General features: G+C 33.8%; 1 protein-coding gene across 3 annotated transcripts in view; it reads right to left on the reverse strand.

Annotated features, from left to right (window-relative positions):
* Nucleotides 1-4,607: 4,607 nt before the first annotated feature.
* The window catches only part of LOC121376347 (ceramide phosphoethanolamine synthase-like), a 50,749-nt gene continuing 29,099 nt past the window's right edge, over nucleotides 4,608-26,257 (reverse strand). For 2 of the 3 annotated variants that reach the window (XM_041504192.1, XM_041504193.1), the window contains exon 3: nucleotides 21,589-22,087. In XM_041504192.1, the coding sequence (XP_041360126.1) occupies nucleotides 21,857-22,087 (231 nt within the window). In that variant the 3' untranslated portion in view covers nucleotides 21,589-21,856. Of the gene's footprint in view, nucleotides 7,189-7,601; nucleotides 7,683-21,588; nucleotides 22,088-26,257 lie in introns of those variants that run through there. The other variant, XM_041504194.1, reaches the window with a different exon arrangement.

Consider the following 26,257-nt stretch of genomic DNA (forward strand, 5'->3'; position numbering starts at 1 on the left):
GTTAAACTAAAAAAAATTGGCTTGGCCCTCCCCCCACTAGCTACGACCCTGGATTATGTCAAATATTTTCCCAAAGGTTCAAGGACCCATTTCAAGAAAAGACTGCTGCCATTTGTTCAATAAATTGTAGTGACTACAGGTACTATATGTATTTTTCAAAACCTTTGTAACATACTTTAAAAAAATACTTTCCTTATAAAATCATTCTAGGATGTCAATCAACATTATTTCCTTCTATAAACTGCTTCAGAACTTTATAAAAATAAATTGTTACCAACTGTCAGGGCCTTGAATACTCTCCAGCCCACCATTGCAATTGTTATTCTAAATCCACTACTCATTATTTACAATACATGTTAGTTGTTTAAATCAACAGGGTGGAAAATATTGTTTGATGTACACATACACTATTATCAAAACAATGTACATCTTGGACAACATCAAGGTGATCACAGAAATCAGCCAAAATAATATGAACAAGCAGATATAGAATATATATTTCAACATACAACAGATTTCTACTGCCTTCAACAAAGGGTTAAGCCATGATATGATTCTAGTGAAACACAAAAGGTTGCCCTATGATGATGCATGACCCGGTATATTGTAACAATTCTAACTTCTGATAAAGTGAACTCTGATAAAAATATTATCAATATTAACACATCTTTCATCAATGAAGGAAAATAAAACATTTCTTTTTTCAACAAATATAGCAAATATTACTAGAGTACCTAATTTACTGTCTAAATATTTAAACCAAGCATTGCAGAGCTTTTACGATAAATATTTGTAATAAACAGCCTTTTACCTTGCATAAAAATGGCATTCATAATTCTATAAAAAAAATTGCACTGCCTAACAATGACATAGTCATAATACCAGATTAGGTAATGCAAAATTATACATTTTATAGACTTTGGTATTTTAATAGATTTTAAAAATCTTTTTAATGCTGCCAATGGGCGATCACCTTCCTGTAGACAATGGATGTTCAGGGTGACTGCTATAGCATGATGGAACTATTTCTGCAAATTAATTTTAACATATAAAGCATTTGCCAACCTGAGTAATTCAACTGACTGTAAAATAAAATACTGGAAGGACATATTAATTTGTCAGCAGAGCAATGATATGATTACAGAAATGCCACAAACTGCTTATGAGAAATGCTAACAAACTAAAACATTTGAATTGTCTTATTTTTCAATCACAAATCTATTTACCAGGGATGTCAACACAAAAAAGTAAAGATGTCGGTAGTTTTCTTTCTACTCACATCCACATGAACTTGTTATTCACTCTGTTGTCAATTTCTTTAACCCTAACTTCACTCTCACAGTTCACTAACATGGCCATTTAAACAGTTTGTAGTATGTGAGAAATCATAAAGGCGCTTGCAAAATGGAAACTTCCAGTGAAACAGTAGTCTTGAATCAAAACTTACAAAGACTAGGACGGTTACAAATCTCATTCTGATGACTGATATTCCAAATAACTTTTGTAAAACTAAAAACTTGTTGGCCATTTCCACACCAGCTAATTTTCTGGTATGGTAATAATAAATCAAAAGGATCGGATTGTTACCAAAACAAGAGTATGGTTTGAATGTCGTTTCCATTCTGCACCAGTTGCAAAAGAAAAAAATGCCAAAGATTTGTGTGTAATAATTTTAAACAACTCACCCCCAAAATATTGCAAACAAGTCATTTATAGTCGTACTAATAGAAGATAATCAAGAAATTCCCCAGAAATTTTAACCAGATTTGCACTGATCTAAAAATAAAAATAGTCCAAAGGACCATAAAAAAGTACAAAATTTACATTTCAGCAGAAGATTGACATCCCTGATTTACAAATGTTAAAACCGGGTGTGGATGAGATTTAGCATTAAAATATCTACCTCGGATGAGATCACAGAATAGAATTTTCCTGCTTTTGCCTTCCGTACAACTTACTTACATGTACATGTTACAGTCAGACTTGGTCTGGAGACCACTTCATTTAAGAAGTTAAGTTATGATACTCTTAGGAAAGTTGCCTAACACAGGTCTGAATGTGTGTGTGCATATATATATATATATATATATATATATATATATATATATATATATATATCAGGGGTGGGGGGAAATTAAATTGTCAATCGGTCCCGCGCGGCGCTTGATGTCATCATTAACGGGGGGGGGGGGGGGGGGGGGGGGGAGAAGAAAAGAATAAAATAATAACTTTTTTTTATCACATCAGTGAAAAACCCAAAAAAACCCACAAATTGTATATATTTTACATAATGGAATAAATAATATAAAAAAGGAATAAAAGTTATGAATTTAAATCCCATATATGTATAAAAAGTACGAGTATTCAGTACTGTGTCCTGAAAATTAATAAAAGATTGCACGATTGAAGCGTTTGACAGCCTGAGCCAGCACATGTTTAGACAAAGAGATTAATAACGTCATCACTGATTGGACGAAATTTGACCTCTACTGGCTCTTGAGATAACCAGTACATGTAGCTGTTCTGCTTACTCCCACTTGTTAACAAAAAAGTGGAAACCTTTTGTTAATTTTAAAATCTTTTATAATTATTGGATAGACTACATTGAACAGTCAACAATAAATACATTTATTGATTATTTCAGTATATTTTATGCTATTTCAAGCAGTTTGTATTGCACAAACGTCTCTTGCTTCGGACTGGGACACTCGACCCGACAAAGCTCCGTACGTAGGTGTTGACAGGTGTTTGTGTTGATTGTAACCAGTTGCAAAATCTGGGTCCTTTGTTTTAATTGGAGTGTAATACCTTGATGGCTCTCTCACCAAGAATGGTGTTATTGTTAACGTCTGTTTTATCTCTTGACTGGCTCAGCAACTTTGACAAAATTAATGTCTAACCTAGTGGCTGTGTATTGACACTACTGTAGGTCCGACTTCAGTGACTGACGATATATACTTAGGCAGACTTTAAAATCACAGACATCTGAAACACAAGCTATACTGACCACTATTTATTTATTATTTTAAATCATGCATGAGATACCGATGTCTGGGCAGGCCGATCCACTTGACGGATAAGCATTTGTTCCAATAATAGAAATGGACAGGTGGTTCGGACCGACAAGAATGGCAAAAGTGGGACCGGCAAACACGTTTTAAAAAAAATAATTTCGGTCTCAGAGATCGAGAATCGGTCCCAGACCGGGAGAAAAGGGCTTTTCCCCACCCCTGATATATATATATATATATATATATATATATATATATACATACATACAATATTAAGTGTTTTAAATAATCTAACTAAGTCTTAAACTACACACAATGTATGTACTCCATTATCAGTATTGATGTATTTGAAATAAAATTTGCTATTTAGGTAAAACAATTAAAAATATATAATGACCCCCCAAAACATCCCCCCCCCCAAAACCATTCAACCAAATTAAAAAATAACAAAAACATAAACCTGGTTATATAAGATATTTATATGACACACCAAACACTGAATGTTTTATATGCCGGTATCAATACCTTCCAGACATTTTAATTATGCATCGTAGATGAATCTTTTTATCAAATGTTACCAGTATCACCAGGCAGTGATTCTCTTGAAGAGTACATTCTGTTTACAGCAACAGTTTAGCTATCACGCAGTAGCTACCACCGAATACAAATCCCACATTGATTCACATGTATATTATACTATAGAGGAACATATATCTGAGCTGACTGAAAAGCCATTTGAGAACAAAAATACAAATTAAAAAAAAAGACGAAAGGAAAAACAACCTACAATGACAACAGAAGAAATGAACATCACAGGGTGGGCTCCATATAAGAGGCACTTTTACATATAACCTAAGACATACATGAATATCAGGCTAAGTAGCAAGGGAAGACACCAAGTGCTATTGAGCATCATTTTCACAGACATGAACACATGCTTCTGAGACATTCATTCAGTTGTTACTAACTAATGTGACATATATATTGTACAATATGTGCAGTGTTACATTTTCTGCTGGATACACATTTCTCTTGCTTTTTAGCTACATTGTGTATACAATGTAGATAATTTACTGATAATTACAGTTATTGAATGGATTAAATACAATACAGATGAAAGCTAAAACAATTTCACCTTTGTCTGTACATTATTTTTTATGAAACAATTATTATTATTTACGCTTTAAAACCTTGTTGATTATGGGACTGACAAAATTATAATTTAACTGTGACAGTTCTACTAAAAATATGTCGGTTAGACCAACTGAACCAAAGTATTACAAAATATCTTCATTTTACCATGTAAAAAGTTGTAAGTATTCCTGGTGGCAAATAAAAACAGAAGAGGCAAATACCACTATGATTATGTAATGTTAAGTAGATTAGTCACGTGAAAGTTGCAGGGCTCTCTTTATATTGCTTAACAACATCACTAGAGCACCCTGATTTATTAACCATCAGCTACTGGGTGTCAAACATTCTCACGTAGTCTTCAGAGGAAGGAAGGAAATGTTTTATTTAATGACGCACTCAACACATTTTATTTACGGTTACATGGCATCAGAATCTTCAGAGGAAATCCACTACTTGTTTTCATTAGTAGCAAGGTATCTTTTATATGCACTTTCCCACAGACAGGATAGCACATACCACGACCTTTGATATACCAGTCGTGGTGCACTGGTTGTGATGGGAGGAAAACCAATAGGTCCACTGAGGATGTTTGATCATACGACCTGAGCAGCTCAGTAAAGTGCTCTACAGCACGTTAAACAACAGCTATTTGTCATTTACCACATCAGACCTGAGCAGCTCAGTAAAGTGCTCTACAGCACGTTAAACAACAACTATTTGTCATTTACCACATCAGACCCCTTGTTTTAACAAACCACACTTCCCAACTAACACTGAGTATTTTGGGTGCAATTTCCACCTTCTAAACTTTATGTGTTTTCTTCCTCCTGAGTTATTCAAAAACAAAAGTGTAAGTGATATTTGGGATATTTCAAGAGGCAAAGAGGTATTTTAAAATGAAATGTGACTGTTTTTATTATTTTATTTAAACATATATGCATAGGATGCCGAGACATAAACAAAAAATCACCACTGAAAACAAAAGTGAGTGAAGTTTTTTTTTTAAATGAGTGAGTCAGTTACAGCAAATAACAATTTTAAATATGTTGGTCTAACTGAATTGCAACTAATTCATCGATAAATACTTTGAACCATAGATTTTAAAAATGCAAAACGTAATAACAGCAAAAAAAAAGAAAACCAGAAAAGTAAAAAGTAGTAATTTCAGATTTCAAAATGTATCCATATATATACACACATATATACATTGTATATGCAACGTAATGCACTAGTGATTATCTCACAACAAAAATATTCCAGCAACTAAAATTATCACAAAGAATCCTTTCAATAAATATAATAATATACTGAGGTACTCCAGCTTGTACATTTGTCCAATATACAAAACTATATATTAATCCTGATGTATGTTAGTGTGTTTTTTTAACCGATTTTCACTGAAAATATTAAACATTCCAAACAATGTTTTAATGGCCAATTACTGGTGTATGTTTACATGTTTTGACACCATGGGGTTAATACCAACGTTTCTTGTTAAATATATTTAATGCACGATCTTAGAACATAAACATGGTAATTGTTTAGTTTGTGTTTTATATTATCTTCGCTAGTTGACAATATTTTAAACTGAGTAGTTGATAATCTAAAAACCCTTAAACGGTTAAAAGAGAATTTTCTTTAAGTTTCTATAATGCTTTCCAGACTTTTTGTTCAGATGCCCCCATCCCAACCTCATTCCCCCATACTCTACTTTTAAATTATTAAAAATATTTCAAAATGATTTCATAGCATGTATATTAACTGGCACAGCTAATGTCCTCTGGGGCAATATGACCGATATTCCTCTCAAGCAGCTCACAACCAATCTTTCAATGCCAGTATCATTAATTAATTCCACATATGCCACGCCCTCCAGGTAACATTTTCTCTGATAGGCCAGTAACAAGACTGTGACAGAGAATACATGTACATGGTATACTATTGTAAACTGTAGACAAAAGGTGAGAATAACTTGATAATGGTGCATTTTATCAGCTTTATCCTGCACCAGGTCAGGTCAGGTCATAGGGTTTAACGTGTACATTCAGAACAAGCTGTTGTAGTGCACGCCTGTCATGGGAGCAGGTTGTCAGCTCCCGTTGGCTCCTTCATCCAGGACAGGCATCCTGCACCAGAATAAAGCCAATATTGTACACGTATATCATTAATCTGTTATTGTTTTATCCCGCAATCCAACCGAAAAGAGCAGGGAAACCATGTTTACTCCTAACATTTGATATGCAAAATTTCAACAACCAATTTCAGCGGCCAAAGCTTCATGACATCATTTTCAAAGATTCTTAAATGATAATTTATTAATATGTAAGCTTTTAAATTCTTAAATTATAAATAAATATGTAAGTTTTATTATGTTTATCATGAACAAAACTTTATTTTCATGTACTTTATTGAAAACATTTTCAACTGAAAATCTGAAAACGAGTCAAGTCAGGCCGATTGTCATGTAACAGATGCAGTCTATCATATTGCTCTAATTGTTGCAGGATATATACACCCACACACACACATGTACCGATACATACACCCACACACAAATACAAATATATACGTATGTACGTATGTTAACAACATTCAAAGTGGCCTTATTCAACGGTACATATTACCAGTAATTTAGTTAGCTTACATATATCCAACACATATATGTACATGTAACATCACTATAGACTTAAATACTTACGTAACATGTATATAATATTTCAAAATGTTAAAAAACAAAACAAAAAAAACCCACTTGAGGTAAACCAGAAAAAGAGAACTAAATCCTCAAATCATGAAAACCAACAAAAAGCAGGTAATGTTTCTTGTTACTAACAGATTATCAAAACTTCTATTTTTACAAATATAAAACTTGCACCAAATTTAAAAACTGGAATTCTTGGAACAAACCGAACTGAGGATTAGCATTACAATCAAGCCATGTTTAATGCCTGCTGTCGGATGATGAAGACACAAAAATATCTGTTGTTATTTCCACCAGGTGTAAATGGACGGGTAAAGCTTACATATGCAGTATGGAACGCAGCTGAAAAAGTAAAAATAAAATAATATAAATGAAAGTAAAATACATTCAACAAAAATGTTTATTGAAAAGGAAACGAAAGCATTTTTAATGACATTTCAGTAGATTTTAAATAGCTGTTAGTGTCTATCATGGGGGGGGAGAGAGAGAGAGAGAGAGAGAGAGAGAGAGAGAGAGAGAGAGAGAGAGAGAGAGAGAGAGAGAGAGAGAGAGAGAGAGACAGACAGAGAGAGAGAGAGGGAGAGAGAGTGTGAGAGAAAGACAGATACTATACTGCTGCCATATAGGCTAGCAGCGATCAGTCTTTTATTTACTACATTTTTCTGCCAACATGTTTCATACACTGATACAGGTGTAAAAAAGAAACAATCCAAGTCCATTTTCCAGTATGTAGCCTAAAAACTCCCAGTACTTACATGGTGTATATAAACAAAACTGATCAGCCAGAGCGTCATAATAACAATATTGCCAATATACTGGATGAAATTCAGGAACTCCTGTAAGAAAAAATAAAATAAAATAACATAAATATGATACATGCACATAAATACTAGAAGATATAGTCATCAATATATCCAAAGCCCCCCACCCTGATAATGAAACGGAAAAAGTTTCAAGAAGCTATCTTGCTGAACGGGTTTAGACTTGTGCTCCAGAAACGGTGAATATGGTCATTCTGGTATTGTTTCTATGGTGACCCAAAACAAAAACAAAACTCCAAGAAAAACTCCCATATCAAAAGGCACTACTAAATAACTAGATTAATAAATGTACAAAGTTTCATTAAGTTATATTGAACTGTTTTGGAGTTGTACTCCGGAAACATTTTTTTTTTTTTAAAGTTTATTTCCATGAAATGCCACATTTACATCCGTGTTATATACCAACGTGGCTTGGGTATACTACACACACATATGCATAATAAATATTATACATCTTATTAGAAGAAATAACATTGCAAAATACTAATAAAGAAAAATAGCTATGTACATCTATTACGTAATAGGGATTGGCAAAGTCATGGAGGACAGTTATATTAGCAAGAAAATTAAGGAAATGTTTTATCTCCAGCTGAAAGGATGTTTCCATTAGTGTAAAAATAAACTAAGTGGAATTGTCACTTATTATTATTCTTATTTAAAGTATTAATTTTAAAGAAGTAAAATGCCCCATTTTTCTGTAAAGCGGTCTTCATTGTACCTTAAAATATATTTTTCTATTGTTCGATAATATTTTATAAAACTAAGGGCTTCCATAAATTTTGGTAGTTTTTCTTTATGTTTACAACTACAATTAGATGATTTATTAAAATGCTTTGACTAGGGATACCCAGCAAAATATCTTGAATATTTAATTTAATAACTGATCTTATCTTTGTTTCGAGCCAAATTTGAAATGTTTTCCATATTTGATTAGAGTGAGGGCAATAGAAAAATATATGTTCCAAAGATTCTGGTTCGTTAGCACAAAAGCTGCATTTATTATCCGCCTGTATGCCACACATACAGAGATAGGTATCTGTTGTCAAAATATGATGTATAAGCTTGAATTGAAAGTTTTGAGTTTTAATGTCAGGGGTAATTTGTTTTATAATTTCAAAACATTTTGACAAATGACCTTCAGTAATATTTGTATTAAGTTTTTGTGACCATTTATTCGCAATATGTAATTAGAAAACACTTTTGATTTTATATATAAATAGTAAATAAATTTACAGCTTTTCGATTTTTGCATTCTTTTTAAAATATTGTCATTATCTGGGGTTTCCAAAGTTAACATGTCCTTTTATTTTGCGTAACCAATATTTTGGGATATATGAAAGTATTTTAAAGTATAGTAAATAATTACCAATTAGGTTATATTCATTTTTAACTCTTATGAATCGCTTTATCATACCATTCGGTGTAAATAAATCACATACCGATTTTAGACCCTTTTCATACCAATGTAGGAACTGTTTTATTAATTTAGGTGGAATAAAATTTAGTAGTAAGGTTTGTATAAATTGGTTTTCATTTTAAAATTCATTTTCCTGTAGTAATGCATAATTATTGATTACATCTTTCCAGAATAAATTTTGGACACATTTTGATATCTTAATTAATTGTTTTTCCTGAAATGAAAAAAGGTCTAAACTTCCAAAGTCAAGTAATATTGTCTTTGTCAACTTTTGCCACAAACCATCTGATGTTGTTAGTCTTTTTACCCATGTTACCTTTAAGTACCAGCAAAATGACAAAGGATCAATCACTTTAAGTCCTCCATGTTTATACTCATTAATTAGTAAATTCCTCTTAATTTTGTCTCTTTTACCATTCCAGATAAATTTGTATAATAATGTATTGAATCGTTTGAAAAATAAATTATCTGGGTTTGGAAGAGCAATAAATAAATGTGTGAAAAGTGGAAGATTTTGTGACTTTATAATTATTATTTTACCATTAATAGTTAATATTCTGTTTGACCACGAAAATATAATCCTTCTCGCTTTACATAATTGTTTTTCAAAGTTAAGTGAACACATTTTCTGGAGGTCCGTTGAAAATATTATGCCGAGAATTTAAAAGGTTCTTTAGACCATTTTAGTGGAATGTGTGGGCATAACTGCTCATTAGAGTTTATTTTTGAACCAAACCATGTTGCCGTACACTTATCTGTGTTTATCTTAAGGCCTGAACAAGAAGCAAAATCATCTAATATTTTCAAAACTTCAGTTAAGCTTTTTTTCTGATCCATCTAAGGTAAAGTTAGTGTCATCTGCATACTGAAAACTACAGTATTCTTGATTACTGATGTTTATTCCCTTAATTTCCGTATTACACTTGACAGCAGCAGACAGCAACTCGACACATATGATGAATAAATATGGTGAAAGTGGGTCGCCTTGCCTACAGCCTCGTTCATTTAAAGAAATCTGAAAGATAACTGAGATTTAAAACCGCACTATTGCTATTAACCCGTATACCAAAATAATTTTATCCATTTTCTAAAGGACTGTCCAAAGTTAAATGCTTCTAATGTTTTGTCTATAAATTCCCATTCAACAGTATCAAATGCTTTTTCAAAATCAATTAATTGTAAGCAGTAAACCTGGAATTTTATTTATGTCACAATAGTTCAATAAATCATATATAACCCTAGTATTTTCACCTATAAATCTCCCATTTAAAAATCCTGTTTGAGACTCACTTATTTATTTTTGACAAAACAGTTTTCATTCTAAAGGCTATAACGCTGGAAGCAATTTTACGATCTACATTTAATAATGTTATAGGACGCCAGTTTTTTCCAAATTTAGAAAATACTGTGTATTTTTTTCACCTTCTTCATACCATTTTGCTTTACACCTGAAAATAATGTCTTTTATTTTCTCAATACATAAATTTTCTAATTCTGTTTTTTTTGTCCTGTAACAGTTTAACTTTATTATCCGACAGCGATCCAGATACTGATTCCAATTTTAATATTTCTTTTTCTAGATATTTTTCCTGCTTTATTCTTTCTTGTTTTCGTTTAGTTGCATATGATAATGTTAAACTTCTAATTTTCATCTTTAAAATTTCAAACAGAAGTTGGTCATTGATGGAGAAGGTCATGTCTTGTCCATCGTCACCTGATGTACGGTATTCTTCTATTGTTTCAGAAATTGTATCTTTGACCAGTCGGGTATATTCGCTATCATAAAGCAGACTTGTATTAATTTTCCAATAACCCGGTCCACGTTTTATTTGATTAAGTGATATTTCTAGCGAGATAATGGAATGATCGGATCTGTAGCTAATGCCAATATTACATGTTTTAAAAACTCCCATATCAAAAGGCACTACTAAATAACTAGGTTAATAAGTGTACAAAGTTTCATTAAGTTATTTTGAACTGTTTTGGAGTTGTACTCCGGAAACATTCCTGGTGGAACGGACAGACCTCGTTTTAATATCCCCGACAAATTGATAACAATAAAACACCCTTCGTTTAATAACTGCATTGTTGATATCCATACTGTTAACTCACAGACAAGTGATTATCAAACTTTGTGCTTGATACAAAATATTATTTAAAATAATGTATTGTGAATAATGTAAAATCTTGCAAAATAAACATTCAATAAAAGAAAGAATGAAAGACAAATTGGCACTTGTCAAACAAAGGTATGTGTATATGAAATTTATTTTAAAAAAAAGAAAAAAAAAGTGTATAATAATGTCCAACACTTTAAACTGATGGTGTATTTCCTGTTCACTATAGGCAGGTACATGTAGTAACAGACAGCCACATGGTGAAAGGGTCTGTTCACTATAGGCAGGTACATGTAGTAACAGACAGCCACATGGTGAAAGGGTCTGTTCACTATAGGCAGGTACATGTAGTAACAGACAGCCACATGGTGAAAGGGTCTGTTCAACTGTACCCCAGCACACTGTGTAATCAGTGGCTGTTAAACGTAGGTGTCTATTAACATGCTTATCTTGGCTACACTGAAGTCATTAGGATAGGAAAAAAACCCACGGACACCAAATGTCTACTTTTATTCCTGGAAAGCAACAAAGTGTCTTAAATGTGCACTTTTCCATGCTCAGAATAGCACACTGCACAGCCGTTTATAAATCAGTCTAGGAGCACTGGTTGCAACAGAAAAAAACTAGAGGGTTTGTCCACTAAATTAAGGCAGCCTTGATCCTGTGACCCAATACGACCCATGGGAGTGCTATAAGACCGCCACAAACAGACCCACCACACCCCAAAGGAGTGTTCTATGACTGGCCTACATACCACACATACACACCTAAACAGATATTACAGTTTAATGAATCATGGTCAACAGCCATACATCTGTTACCATCTCAAGATAATGTTTTCCTGTTGACACACGTTATTTGTACAGCACTGGGACAAGTCCACACTAACACGTTAATCTTAGTCTGGTCTAAATAACCAGGGAACAAGCCTATTATTACATCTGCTATATAATCTTAGTTTGGTCTAAATAAACAGGCAACCAACCTATTATTACATCTGCTATATAATCTTAGTTTGGTCTAAATAAACAGACAACCAGCCTATTATTACATCTGCTATATAATCTTAGTTTGGTCTAAATAAACAGACAACCAGCCTATTATTACATCTGCTATATAATCTTAGTTTGGTCTAAATAAACAGACAACCAGCCTATTATTACATCTGCTATATAATCTTAGTCTGGTCTATATATCTCGGTGACAAAGTCTGATTCAAACAGTCAGACATTCAGCCTATATTACATAGATGTGCTATTTAATCGCGATGACAAAGTCTGGTTCAAACAGTCAGACATTCAGCCTATATTACATAGATGTGCTATATATCTCGGTGACAAAGTCTGGTTCAAACAGTCACACATTTAGCCTAAATTACATAGATGTGCTATATATCTCGGTGACAAAGTCTGGTTCAAACAGTCAGACATTCAGCCTATATTACATAGATGTGCTATATATCTCGGTGACAAAGTCTGATTCAAACAGTCAGACATTCAGCCTATATTACATAGATGTGCTATATATCTCGGTTACAAAGTCTGGTTCAAACAGTCAGACATTCAGCCTATATTAAATAGATGTGCTATATATCTCGGTGACAAAGTCTGGTTCAAACAGTCAGATATTACATAGATGTGCTATATATCTCGGTGACAAAGTCTGGTTCAAACAGTCAGACATTCAGCCTATATTACATAGATGTAGATCTGCTATTTAATCTCGATGACAAAGTCTGGTTCAAAGAGTCAGACATTCAGCCTATATTACATAGATGTGCTATATATCTCGGTGTCAAAGTCTGGTTCAAACAGTCAGACATTCAGCCTATATTACATAGATGTGCTATATATCTCGGTGACAAAGTCTGATTCAAACAGTCAGACATTCAGCCTATATTACATAGATGTGCTATATATCTCGGTTACAAAGTCTGGTTAAAACAGTCAGACATTCAGCCTATATTAAATAGATGTGCTATATATCTCGGTGACAAAGTCTGGTTCAAACAGTCAGATATTACATAGATGTGCTATATATCTCGGTGACAAAGTCTGGTTCAAACAGTCAGACATTCAGCCTATATTACATAGATGTAGATCTGCTATTTAATCTCGATGACAAAGTCTGGTTCAAAGAGTCAGACATTCAGCCTATATTACATAGATGTGCTATATATCTCGGTGTCAAAGTCTGGTTCAAACAGTCAGACATTCAGCCTATATTACATAGATCTGCCAGAGCGACAAAGTGTCAGCTACTTGTTACAATAACATGTTTTCACCAGCACTGCAGATTAATTATTTAGCAGCTTAGGTTTGGTATTCTACAAACAATATTACAGACCGTGCTGTTTACTGTAGACTACATAAATCTATATCAGGGTGTGACATTCATTAGCGCATGCACTTTCTTTCTTAAAGCAGCATTCTCTAGATTTGTTCAGCTTTTTAGCATTTAGAAAAGATCAGCATTTGTTTCTTCTTGTGATGCACCATTCTTTGATTTCACTTAGACTGATTGCCTTAATGGAACCATCAGACTGTTTCAAGTCTTAACCAGAGCTCCACAACTGCTACGTCAAAGTCCACAGCAGGGCTCGAATTTATCAGCACAACCCATGGCAATTGCCAAAGCTGCAATATGAACTGATGCAGAACAGTGTCTTTACTGATGTCAGTTTTTTTTGCAGCTGGTTAAAATTATTCCTGTCAGTTGAAATTATCATATTTCGTTTTTAATTTTGTGTTGATCTGTTACAAATTTACTGGTTTAAGTGCTGTAGATGGTAAAATAGCACTACTGTCCGAACCAAATTGTTAACAACTACGAAAAATTACTCTACTACCTTTAATTGCCGTTAGATTTCCTCCAAAGTTTGTCCAGACAGAAATCTTGAAAAAACCATTACAATGACACAGATTCCACATACCAGATGATAACTATGTCACCTATATCACCTATATCGACTTCGCTCAGAGTGCATAGGGCAAAAAGCATGTAATTTTGTGCCAGCTGCCATTTTGACTTTTTTTGGAATATTATTCAAGAGGGGTGAAAGGATAGGACTTAATCTAACAACGTCATAACATGTTATGATATAAAAGCAAATGTGATGACATCATATTATTTATTATTATTATTTTTTTTTTAATGATACCACTAGAGATCATTGATTTCATATTAACTGTGTCACATACTTTGGAGGCTTTCACCCCTCTTGAAGAGTATTCCATAAACAAGCAACATGGCAGACAGCAGAACACTGCATATGTTTTTTCCTATGCAATCTCAGCAAAGACGATATCGGTGACATCGTTGCAGTCTCGTGTGTGGAATCTGTATATTTGTAGTGGGTTTTTTTTGCGATTTGTGTCTGGACAAACTTTGGAGGAAATCTAATGGCAATTAAAGGTAGGAGAGTAATTTTTTGTAGTTGTTAACAATTTGGTTCGGACAAAAGTTTAAAATGAACTATGGTGTCATTAAACTAAATTAATATTCCTTTCCCTTCTTTTAATCAGACTACGGTTAACGATTTTGATTTCTTGCATTGCAAATATGCAGCTGTGTGCATCAGAGATTAATAATAAATTTATTTTAGAGCTAGTAAAACAGAAAAATTCCAATATGGCACAGACATTTCACTGAATAGAGACATAGCAAAATGTCTATGGCTGTCAATAGTGTTTTTTGTCTTCAGTACTTGGGAAGGAAATTGAGTATATAATACTGACAGTTTATTTCACGCACCACTGGGAATGCCAATATTAAAAACAAATGTGCCAATAAACTGATGTGAGAAAATCTTGGGCGAACTAGAAATTAAAGCTTTGATCAGTGGTTGATAACCGGTTTTACACTGGTTCATTGTGTTTGGTCCTCCAATAAATCAATAATCATGATTTTTGTTTTCTTAAAAGCCCAGTGAATACAAAAAGTATAGCATTATGATTATATATGAACTTTGCGGGTATTGCAGTGGGTTAGGAACCTTTTAAACAGAAAGTAAGAGAAAAGGTAGATTAAAATGACTGGGCGTACTTTTACTTTAAATAGTTTAATACAATATTTGTATTGTTTCTAGTGTTGACTAGCTCACACATTTGTACATGTATGTTACTTCATAAATGGACAAGTACAGTATGTTTAAGTGTCAAATAAAAATATATATGGTAATTGTATAGACAGCAGAATGTTAGAGATAAAGCATACACACAGGTTACTCTTTTTTGTGCACACACCACAGCCTTTGATAAACCAGTGTGAGTGGCTAGCATGGGCTGTGACAGCACAAACCATAGCCTTTAATAAAACAGTTTGAGAGGCTAGCATGGACTGTGACAGCACATACCAGTAACCTTTGATAAACCACTTTGAGTGGCTAGCATGGACTGTGACAGCACACACCACATAACCTTTGATAATCCAATTTGAGTGATTAGCATGGACTGTGACAGTACACACCACATACCGATAACCTTTGATAAACCACTTTTAGAGGCTAGCATGAACTGACAGCACACACCACATAACCTTTGATAATCCAATTTGAGTGACTAGCATGGACTGTGACAGCACATACCATAGCATTTAATAAAACAGTTTGAGAGGTTAGCATAGACTGTGACAGCACACACCACAGCCTTTGATAAACTCCTTTGAGTAGCTAGCATGGACTGTGACAGCACACAGCACAGCCTTTGATAAACCACTTTAGTGGCTAGCATGGACTGTGACAGCACACACCACAGCCTTTGATAAACCACTGAGTGGCTAGCATGGACTGTGACAGCACACACCACAGCCTTTGATAAACCACTGACTGGTTAGCACAGACTTTGACAGCACATACCACAGCCTTTGATAAACCACCTTGAGTAGCTAGCATGGATTGTGTCAGCACATACCACAGCCTTTGATAAACCACTCTTGAGTGGCTAGCATGGACTGTGACAGCACACACCATGTCCTTTAATAAACTAGTTTGTGAGGCTAGCATGTAAATTTCTTTTTGCTATGTACAACATTAAAAATGTACTGTAAAGTCGCAATGAAAACAATGGGCAAAATGTCATATCAAAAATGTACTGTACAGTCGCAATTAAAACACAGGAAAATGTCGTAACAAATCTACTTGTATATAAACTATACCTGTATATACAGATTTAAAGATTGTAGAGGCCTACAGCCATTCCAAAAGAACAGAACCCAACTCTTCCCCTACACAGACACCCAAAAATTACCCTACATAAACATGTATATTTTAAACTTAATGTCTATATAGTTTTTCTATGTTCATTTGATTTTTAAAAATGAAACTTCAAACATCTAATTCGTTCACTCCTCTTTTGAGAATCCTGCTTCTTGCCTACACGTACTGGTACACACTGTACATGAGCGCACAATATGACAACAATTAGATCTTGATCATTAATCTTAACCTTGCTGTAGGGCAAATATAAAAGGAAAATGTAGCCATTGATATATGGAGAAAAAAAAACCCAGCTTGTAAAAAAAGATAACAAAATATAGTGAAGAAAACAGTTTTACGTTTGAGGTAAAAAAAAAGTAATTGTATAATGTAGTTATAATATCAGGCCAATTACTGTAAGCTATGTGTTAATGTTTATTTCACGTGGTTACTGCGTGATTCATTACTGTGATGTCGAATAAGGTGCAACACATTTGTGGTTTCAGCCCATGTTTGTACTTTCCAAAAGTTAATTATAATTAACGTTACATGTATTAGTATAATTCAGAATCCCCCCAAATTTATGCTATATTCTTGTGTTCCTTTCTGCTGAGAAAGAAATGAAGAAAACTGCAATATTGGACTAAAATGGTTTGGTTTAGAATGTAGTTTCACTTCACAACTCCTGCTATGTTCTGGGCAGCAACATAACAAAAATAAACTGCTGGCTGTAAATCTTTTGATCGAAGGCTTGATTATACATCTGAATAAACACAAAAGTCCTCCAGGCAATTTAGAAGCCACTGTACATGTATACAGAGCTGTGAGTAAACACAACATTGGACTATTATTTTGGGGTGTCATTCACAGAAAATCATGACATCTTGCACCATTAAGATCAGTAAATCCCTCACTTGCATGTATGTCCATGTGGATGTACATATATATTATGTATACAGAGATAATAACCAGTATAACAGAATAAAGCATATATCTTAATACAGTGACTGATTATTTTATTTAAATGTATCCTGCAATACACATGTACCACCCCCCCCCCCCCCCCCCCCAAACCCAACAACAACCAAATGAGCCCTTGCCCCATTTTAGTATATGTACTACCAATAATTCCATCAATGTCATTAACTGGTCCACATATGCCAAAACTTGATTATTTAAATGTTATTGACTCCAAGGAGTCAAAATGAACGAGACTAAATTTCATTTGTATATTACAGTGAAACTTCTCTAAACCGGACCCTCAGTAAACCGGAATTCCCTCAACACCGAAATTTTTTCACGGTCCCACGTTTTAACCACTGAAATAAACCCCTGAAAACCGGAAACCCCTCTACTCTGAATACCGAACGAATTTCCGGGTCCCGTTTTGTTTATTCAATACAAATTTTACCTCTGAAGACCGAACAATTAATAACTCTGAAGGAGCGTCGCCTGTCTCGACCATACCAATTAGTTGTCAAAGTCGTGGTGTTAATAACAATACCAGATGGTATGCGCATGCTCGGTGTAGCGTGTCCGGGACGTGTTTGAGCGTTTGTCGAACAATGCTCTAATTAGTCTCTGTTACCTAGATTTCGGTTAAGCCTTGTCATTCAATTAACACCTTTAAGTTTGTAATGGGAATAATCATGTGCACTGTGTTTATTGGGAATGAGATTATTACCTCTTCCGAACAAATTTATTGCTGGTTATATCTGATTATTTTACACGAGGACCCGACAAAGCAACCATAAATTTAATTCATTGCATTCTCATTGTCTCTGTTCCACTGTTTATTTAGACAAATAAGTCGGCTTCTGTTTCCGATATGTTTCATAGGTACGTCAATAGCATTTCATTTCCATATCGATTGTCAACATGTCCGAACGTCCAGCAAAACGGCGTCGTGTAGAGTTGTCACTGGACGATAAAGTTAAAATTATTAACAAATACGAAAGTTTACCCAAACGAGAATAATGCAAATGGAAGTAAACGAAGGTTTAATAACGCGTGTAAATTAAAAAAATGGTTATCAAGGCTGTTTCTTAAAACCTCAGTAAACCGAACATTTTATTCGGTCCCAATGGTGTTCGGTTTAGAGAAGTTTCACTGTATATCATTATATGTCAACATTTTTGGTTTTCAAATCCTAACTACATACATGTATATATTAAAATAAACTTCTTCAAATACAGAAACACAAAAACAAAAATACAATAATAACAACAAATTGTGCTTGTAGTTAATCTCATAACAGTATCCTGAGGTAACATTAAGTACATATCTATCAAAAGATTTATCAACATTTGCAAATAAACTGTCAGTGCAGTGTTTAATCACTGCTGACATGCGAGCTCGATGATTAAAGATACAGCAAACATTAATGAATGAATGAGTCTGTAAGGCGACCTTGAAGGAAACTGGGATTAATTTTTTATAGCATTCTTTACCTTAATTAATTAAAAAACCCTCAAATGTGTCAACAGCAAAAAATTACATGGATTAAGGCAAACTGTACGAAATACAAACGTCTATAGGAGACAAGCACCAGACAGAAATATGTGAGACAAGGACTGGGAAGTGGAGATGGATTTTTAGCAAGTCTATTATGATTAGGATGAATCCACAGGTCACATGATAACTCAAGCACTTGCAACCCTGTGTCAACATCCACAAAACCTACAATCTTTTCTATTCACTATTCTATTTGATTATTTCAGACATGTTTGTGAAGGTTTTTAAATAATTCATTTTGCTTTAACTTTGCTTTGTTTTATGGCTAACAAGACATTTCTTCTTCTTTAAAAATATTAATTCCATTCAAAACATAATTATGTCCCTGCACGTGACCAGACTAATTATCAATGGCAAGTCTTGCCTGAAACTCAACTCAGGCACCAGTGTTATTAAGCCTCCGCAAAAGGTCTTGTTAGGTGTACTAATGAAAACACATAATTGTAAAACACCTCACTGCCCCTGATGAAAAACCCTCTTTTTTGGTGTCTTGTATTCATCAGACCGATGTTATCATGCAGTGTGCATGTAAATGAATAATAGCTTAACAACACCCTGGCACATTGTTTTAATCAGAAGTCAGTTATTACATCATGGATGTCAAATTAGGTGGATGTTTTCCCATTAGTTTTTGCTAATTTTAAGAGGCCACTGAGGAAAATAATTGGCAAGACTGATCACTCCCCCCCCCCCCCCCCCTGTCACCATACAAATCGCTTTAACTTTCACCACCAATGACAGAGCTAAATTTAACAAGATGTGTTCTGTAAAAAGACACCAAAAATAACATGCTCCCTTGCACACAGTTTAACCAGGCAGTGGCTGCCATGTTAATATGTTGTAATTTGGTGAACAAAAATCTGTTTAATGCAATTGGAGATTTTAACTATACATGTCAGTGTTTACCCTGGTGTTTCCCCCAGGATTAGTATTCAGTGTTGGTAAAAATGTTGTACGTAAACTGTCATGTACAGTGTCCCACAGATTTTACTAATTAAGATTTAAAAAACAAAAAACAATTGGAGAGTGAACATACACACGTACTATCAAGATGTTATCTTAATTTTTAATTGTTTATTCACAATGGATACATATTATTTTTTTTTTCCACAACTGCAGAGAGCTAAAATACACAAGTTGTCAAAACTTGAAAGTCTGGTTCTGAGCGAGTTCATTGGGGCTTACAGTATAACATGTGATTGGTGGTATCTCGCCACTTGCATAATATCATTTTCCTTTATCTGGTCGTACTATTCTAGCCCTACAACAGGTCATCACACAATGGCCTTTAAAGCAACTGATAAATGGTATCTCAATCAGCATTTATGTCAGTTGTCAATCGACAACTATACTTTATGATTACAACTACTGTCACAATTTTTAAAAGAAATCCATATGAATAAATTTTAGCTTCCGGAACCGGACGGTCATAATTATGAACCAAATGTAAAAAGTAAAGGCAAATTGCTTCGCTTGACCGGTCGCCGCTGATTGAACATAAAAGTAATCCGCCAATTAACGCTCAAGGAATCGACAGAGATAAAATAGCTGCATGGGGTTTCACACCGCAGTTTATTTAACCATTCACCTGTGTTTATTTAGTGTTAGTCGGATAAAGCACAAGTGTTCGTTGTTTTTTTAAATATAATTTCTTTGATCTATGACCAGACTGGCTGTTTTATTTTATGGGGGGGGGGGGGGGGGGAGTATTTTATTTTTAAAAGTGGGTAACTCTTGATCATACCCTACGGTACCCCATGACCAACTTGCCTGTATGATTTATTACTGAATACTGGTCATAATTGTTTTGGTGACCCAACTCAAGAGTATTGCCAGTCACCCAAAATAAAGACAAAGGAAATGTCTTTATATTTTATTGCTGTCAAAACACTGGCTTGCAACTCTTTCATAAGTGGAACAATGCTCATTCAGTTTCACGCCGGTTTTGAGAGAGTTGTATTTCTGTGCTAGGGGCGGAGGGATGTATCATGTTGGCGTTTATATTATACCAGTAGATATAGCAGAAATGAATTATAATTTCGCCATTTAATATGTTTAAAATATAATCTGTAAACGTAGAAACTTTAAACTAATAATGATTGTAAATAAGTGAGAAACAATATGCATTCCTCAACAACGTACCCACTTTGAGGAAATGAACTCAACCACGTGGCCTAGATTTACAACATTAACCGGTACGACAAAACACGACTAATAAAATTGAAAACTTGTTGTCGCTAGTAGTAGTAATCAAACATTTAGTATCAACAATGCAACATGTCTTAAACAGTATTTCATTTTATTTAATCGCATTTTCTAGCTTTAAGACAAGCACCTGGCAGTACACTACTGAATAGTAGACTGGCCCCACAGACATGCAACTAGCACTTATTCACACCACAAGGCAGATCAACAGAACAAAACTGGTTGAAGAATTGTTTGGTCTAAAATTCAAATGTGTTGTTTTTATTTTGTTTTTGAATCAAGGGAGGTTACTCATCACGTACATTTCAGTAATCCGGAAATTCGTTAATCCGGACGTTTTTTTTAATAACCATACTGTCTGGACTAACGAGGTTCCACTGTATAAATTACAATTTTTATTAAACCTTCAAACTCAATCTATAGTAATTTTCAGGTACATTGATAAAATTATTTTTATACCTACAGAAATATATACAGAAACAATATAGATTTTTAGTAACTCACCTTAACTTTGATGCAGTGATGCAGAGAAGAAACATGAATTTGTTTGTATATATGTGAGATAAGAAATGAAATGGCCAGAGGGGCAAAACATGAATTCATTCAAGATCATATTTATGATCTCATTCATATAAGAGAAGTTTCTTTCATGAAAACTGGATGTGAAAAGAAGTTGCTAAAGCAGTATGTTATGAAGAGGTAATACAATCTAGCTCTCTCTCTGTCATATATATGTTTTCTTTCATTCTTTCTTCTTTTTAAAAAATATATAACAAAGAATGTGGTAAAAAAAAAAAAAAAAAAAAAAAAAAAAATGTAAAACAGACTGAATGAACAGTGCAGGACATACCCAGACTTTATCCACCCAGATGACAATAAGAATGACTTGCAGCAGGGACTGTCCCTCTAACAAGCGCCACAGCCAGCACACCACAAACGTGCTACCAGAATGAAGAGCGTCTGTCTGGATAATCTGAAACAAACAACACAATTCATTACATCTGGGTACAAAACTAGCATGATGACCTGAAGAAAGCGCTTAACTATCTGAGCATTCTTTGTGTAGTAAAGCTCTATTTCAATGGTACATGCATATATCTTCTTTTAACTGATGTATATCAGTAGGTAGACCATATTTTTGAAATCATATGAACAAACCCCCTCAATAGAGCCATTGGGGGCTTTCCTGTCTCCGTCAGTATTCCATGACAGGTATGTAAAACTATATATCAAAGGTGGTGGATACTGGTACGTCCTGCCCAGCCTCTGGGAAAATGCATATAAAACTTAAAAGTCCCCTTGCTCCTAATGCAATAATGTAGCAGCTAGGTTTCTTCAAAAGGATAGGTATCAGAATTAACAAATGTTTGACATCCAGTAACTGATGATTAATTTATTCATGTGCTTTCTTTATACAGGTAAATAAAAAAAATACTATTTTATTGTTTTAAATAAATATTGTCTAGTGGATAAGCAGCTGGCCTGTTTTGTTTATTGTCCCATGAATATTATAACCATCAGTAGGGTTGGGAATTGGTTGGAGTTTAATAATTTTGCACGCACTGATGAACTTTCGATTACACAATTGTTTAGAATAATATATGAAAAGGAGAATATCATTTGAAATATAAGGATTATGTATCTTGTGTTACGTTCATCAGGATAAACATTACAAATGCTAAATTTACCTTTAATATTTTTCTTCTTCTTTATTTTCACATGAAAACCACCACCAACCCCAACATATGTTAATATCAATTCCATTATCTAAACAGGACGGACAATTACAAATATTATTTTCCACGACAATCGATTATAAGGATTTTTTATAATGGATCATCACATTAGTAGAGCTCAATTGATCAATTTTAAAATATAATCAATCAATGGAACCTAACTAATAATTCAGCATGGACCATTTTCTGTGTGTTCAATCTGTAACCTGTAGAACAAACAGAAAGCATTATCAGGGCTCCTATATGTTGTTTGTGTTCAATCTGTAACCTGTAGAACAAACAGAAAGCATTATCAGGGCTCCTATATGTTGTTTGTGTTCAATCTGTAACCTGTAGAACAAACAGAAAGCATTATCAGGGCTCCTATATGTTGTTTGTGTTCAATCTGTAACCTGTAGAACAAACAGAAAGCATTATCAGGGCTCTTATATGTTGTTTGTGTTCAATCTGTAACCTGTAGAACAAACAGAAAGCATTATCAGGGCTCCTATATGTTGTTTGTGTTCAATCCATTATATACATGTACATTAAATGTATATTTAAAGGCATTGAATTTGGAGGTTTTGTTGTAAAATTCCGAGGGAATTATAAACATACAGATGCTTTGGGATTATGTTGGGTAATTTTACGCTTCCCACCAAAATTGTGCATTCACTGAAACACGACATCATGCTAAATTCGCAGCCTGATATATCAATCATAAAAATAATGCGTTATGATATTATTCCACTAGTCTAGGACAGGAACACACTCAAATGCATATTTTTAATTTATGCTTCTAGCAGATGAAATTTGCAAATTAAAAAAAAAAAAATGCAGAGTTGTTTTTAATAAATTACTTTGGTTATAATCTCACATCAATAAAACAATAGAAATCAGACTTTGTTTTGACAGTCAAAACCAGTGAAAGCTTGCCATTTGTATTATGTATTCATGCCATATTATGATTACAAGATAGGACATTTAAAAATAATTGTTGATTTTTATTGACACTGGCAATATGCCAATTGTTTTTCAATGAACATGAAAACACATACAATTGTAGATATATTGAGTGATAAATATAAGCAGATTTTTTTTTTTATTAATCCACCGGACAAATAAATATAGAAATCTACTTGTCTGCCAATATTTTCACTTGTCCAAATAAATGGTTTGTTTTATTCAAGTACCAGGATGATGTTTGCGATTGCTCAAAATGAAACTGCACAGACAATTTTACCAGCGAGGCACATTTTGCTTGTCCAAATAGATTTTCATTTGTTAGGACAAATGGACAAGTGCTTATTTTAAACACTGATATTTTTACACTGTTCCACTGTATTATTCCTTTCTGCAAATAAGGAAATAAGCAGTACTTAATTTTACTGTTATTGTAAAAAAAAAATATAATTATAATTATAATTAATTATATATATAAAATAATAATTAAAAAATAACAATAAAAATAAACAAATAAAAACTAAATACACTGCAGTTTAACATGGAAGTACTATATGCATATATAGAGGATTCATCACAAGTATTTTTTAATATGGAAAATATCAACTGAGTCTATGTTAATTGGTATTTGTTGTGGCTTTGCGAATTCCAGGGGACAATATTTCGAAATCTGAGGGAACCGGAAGTCGGTTCACGTGATTTTTACCTAGGTAACCACTTGTTCGGTTACGTGAATTATATTTGTGTAACCCGTGGGTTACCTGATCAGTTACCTCAAAATTATGTTGAAATTATATTTTAAATACATAGTTTTTAGCTCAAACATAAAGTTAAAACAAATACAAAAGAAAACATTTTACAAAAAAAATGTCTTTAATACTTGCTAAAGTTAACAATATTATAAAAGAACTGAATATCAGCCCCAGTACTGAAACAAAATACAGGGACGTAGCCAGAAATTTTCTTAGCATTACGCATGCCAAAGGCGTTCCCGAATGGGGATATTCGGGGGCCTCCCCCTGTGAAAAGTTTGAAACAGGATTGCCTGTAGATGCAATCTGAGCCTTTTCGGAGGCATTTTTTTCTCTTTTTTTGTAATCTTTTTTCGAGTCAATTTTAAGAGGATATTTTATAGAACAATTACAGACAGCCTCGACCTATTCCCGGATTTGGTTTTTGCATTACGCACATGCGTACTGTGCGTAATGGGCGCTACGCCTTTGAAATATATACATAATCATTTGGAGGGATTCCTTTTTGCGTTTTGCGGTGGCTATGCTACTTTCACTTTATCAATGGTACTTCTATACTACAGTGACGTTCCAAATGTGTGTTTTTTTAAAGCTCATTATGCGATGTTAGTATTTTTCTATTTTTGTGACACTTTTGGATTCCTGTTTACGTTAAAACTGTTTTTAACATATGTAAAATTATAGGCAATCCAGTGTTATGTCTACATATATTCCTTTAGAGATAAAATAGCAGCAGATAATTTAGCCGTCCCCATCGGTCTGAGCAGATTTTTTAAAAACTTTTGGCTCGACTCTATACTGAACATTTACTTTAGACTGGTTGCAAATTACAATTGTTGAAATATAACGTTGTTTACTGATTTGCTGCGCATCAAGTATCTAAAATTCAGCTTAAAACATTTGTCGAAATACTAGCAGTATGTCTGCATGAATAAACGTCCTGTAATCGTGAAGTTTGCAAGTTTAATTTCTGAACGTTTACAGGTCATGACGTAACCAGATTGCGGTTCGCGTAAATTTAATTTTGCGTAACCGACACACGAACAGAACGGCGGTTCGCGTGAAATATTGTGCCCTGGAATTCTATTTATCCTATAACACTTCTAAAATAACAGATTAATTCAGTTTTTGTTAAATCACAGTACTAAAGTCGCCGCCATCGGTAATATGACGTCATTAAGATTAGCACAAATTAGTTTGATGTCACACATTTTAACTAAATCTTTGAAAACGTTACGCTCAGGTGAACAGGTCGTGTTAGCTTGTAAGCAAATGACCTATCCACAGCAACACATTGCCTAGAGACCGTGCAAATTTGCATACCATTATTAACCGGGTTAATACACTAAAATTATCACATGGGTTTATGACATGGATATCATGGGTAAGTTATAGGATAAATGTAATTATGTTTATACAGGGTTTAACATGATGCAGGAATCCTGCGCATTTGACGCAACATTTACCTAAAATACTCCTAAATAAAATCTGTGTGCGTTATGGTTGACGCAAAATATATCCGATGTCAATCGATTTTACATTTTTTTTTTTTTTTAATACATAAAAACCTAACGACTAATTCGATTAAATTTCAATTCAATTTATTGCACAATACCAAACTGGTGTCAGCAGATAGAGAAAAAAAAAGCGCATATATCAACGAAGTTCAATACGAAAATAGCCGAGCAGTTTAACTGGTTCCCAACCTTAATT

The sequence above is a fragment of the Gigantopelta aegis genome, chromosome 6 (assembly GCF_016097555.1).
Source record: "Gigantopelta aegis isolate Gae_Host chromosome 6, Gae_host_genome, whole genome shotgun sequence".
Lineage (NCBI taxonomy): Eukaryota > Metazoa > Mollusca > Gastropoda > Neomphalida > Peltospiridae > Gigantopelta > Gigantopelta aegis.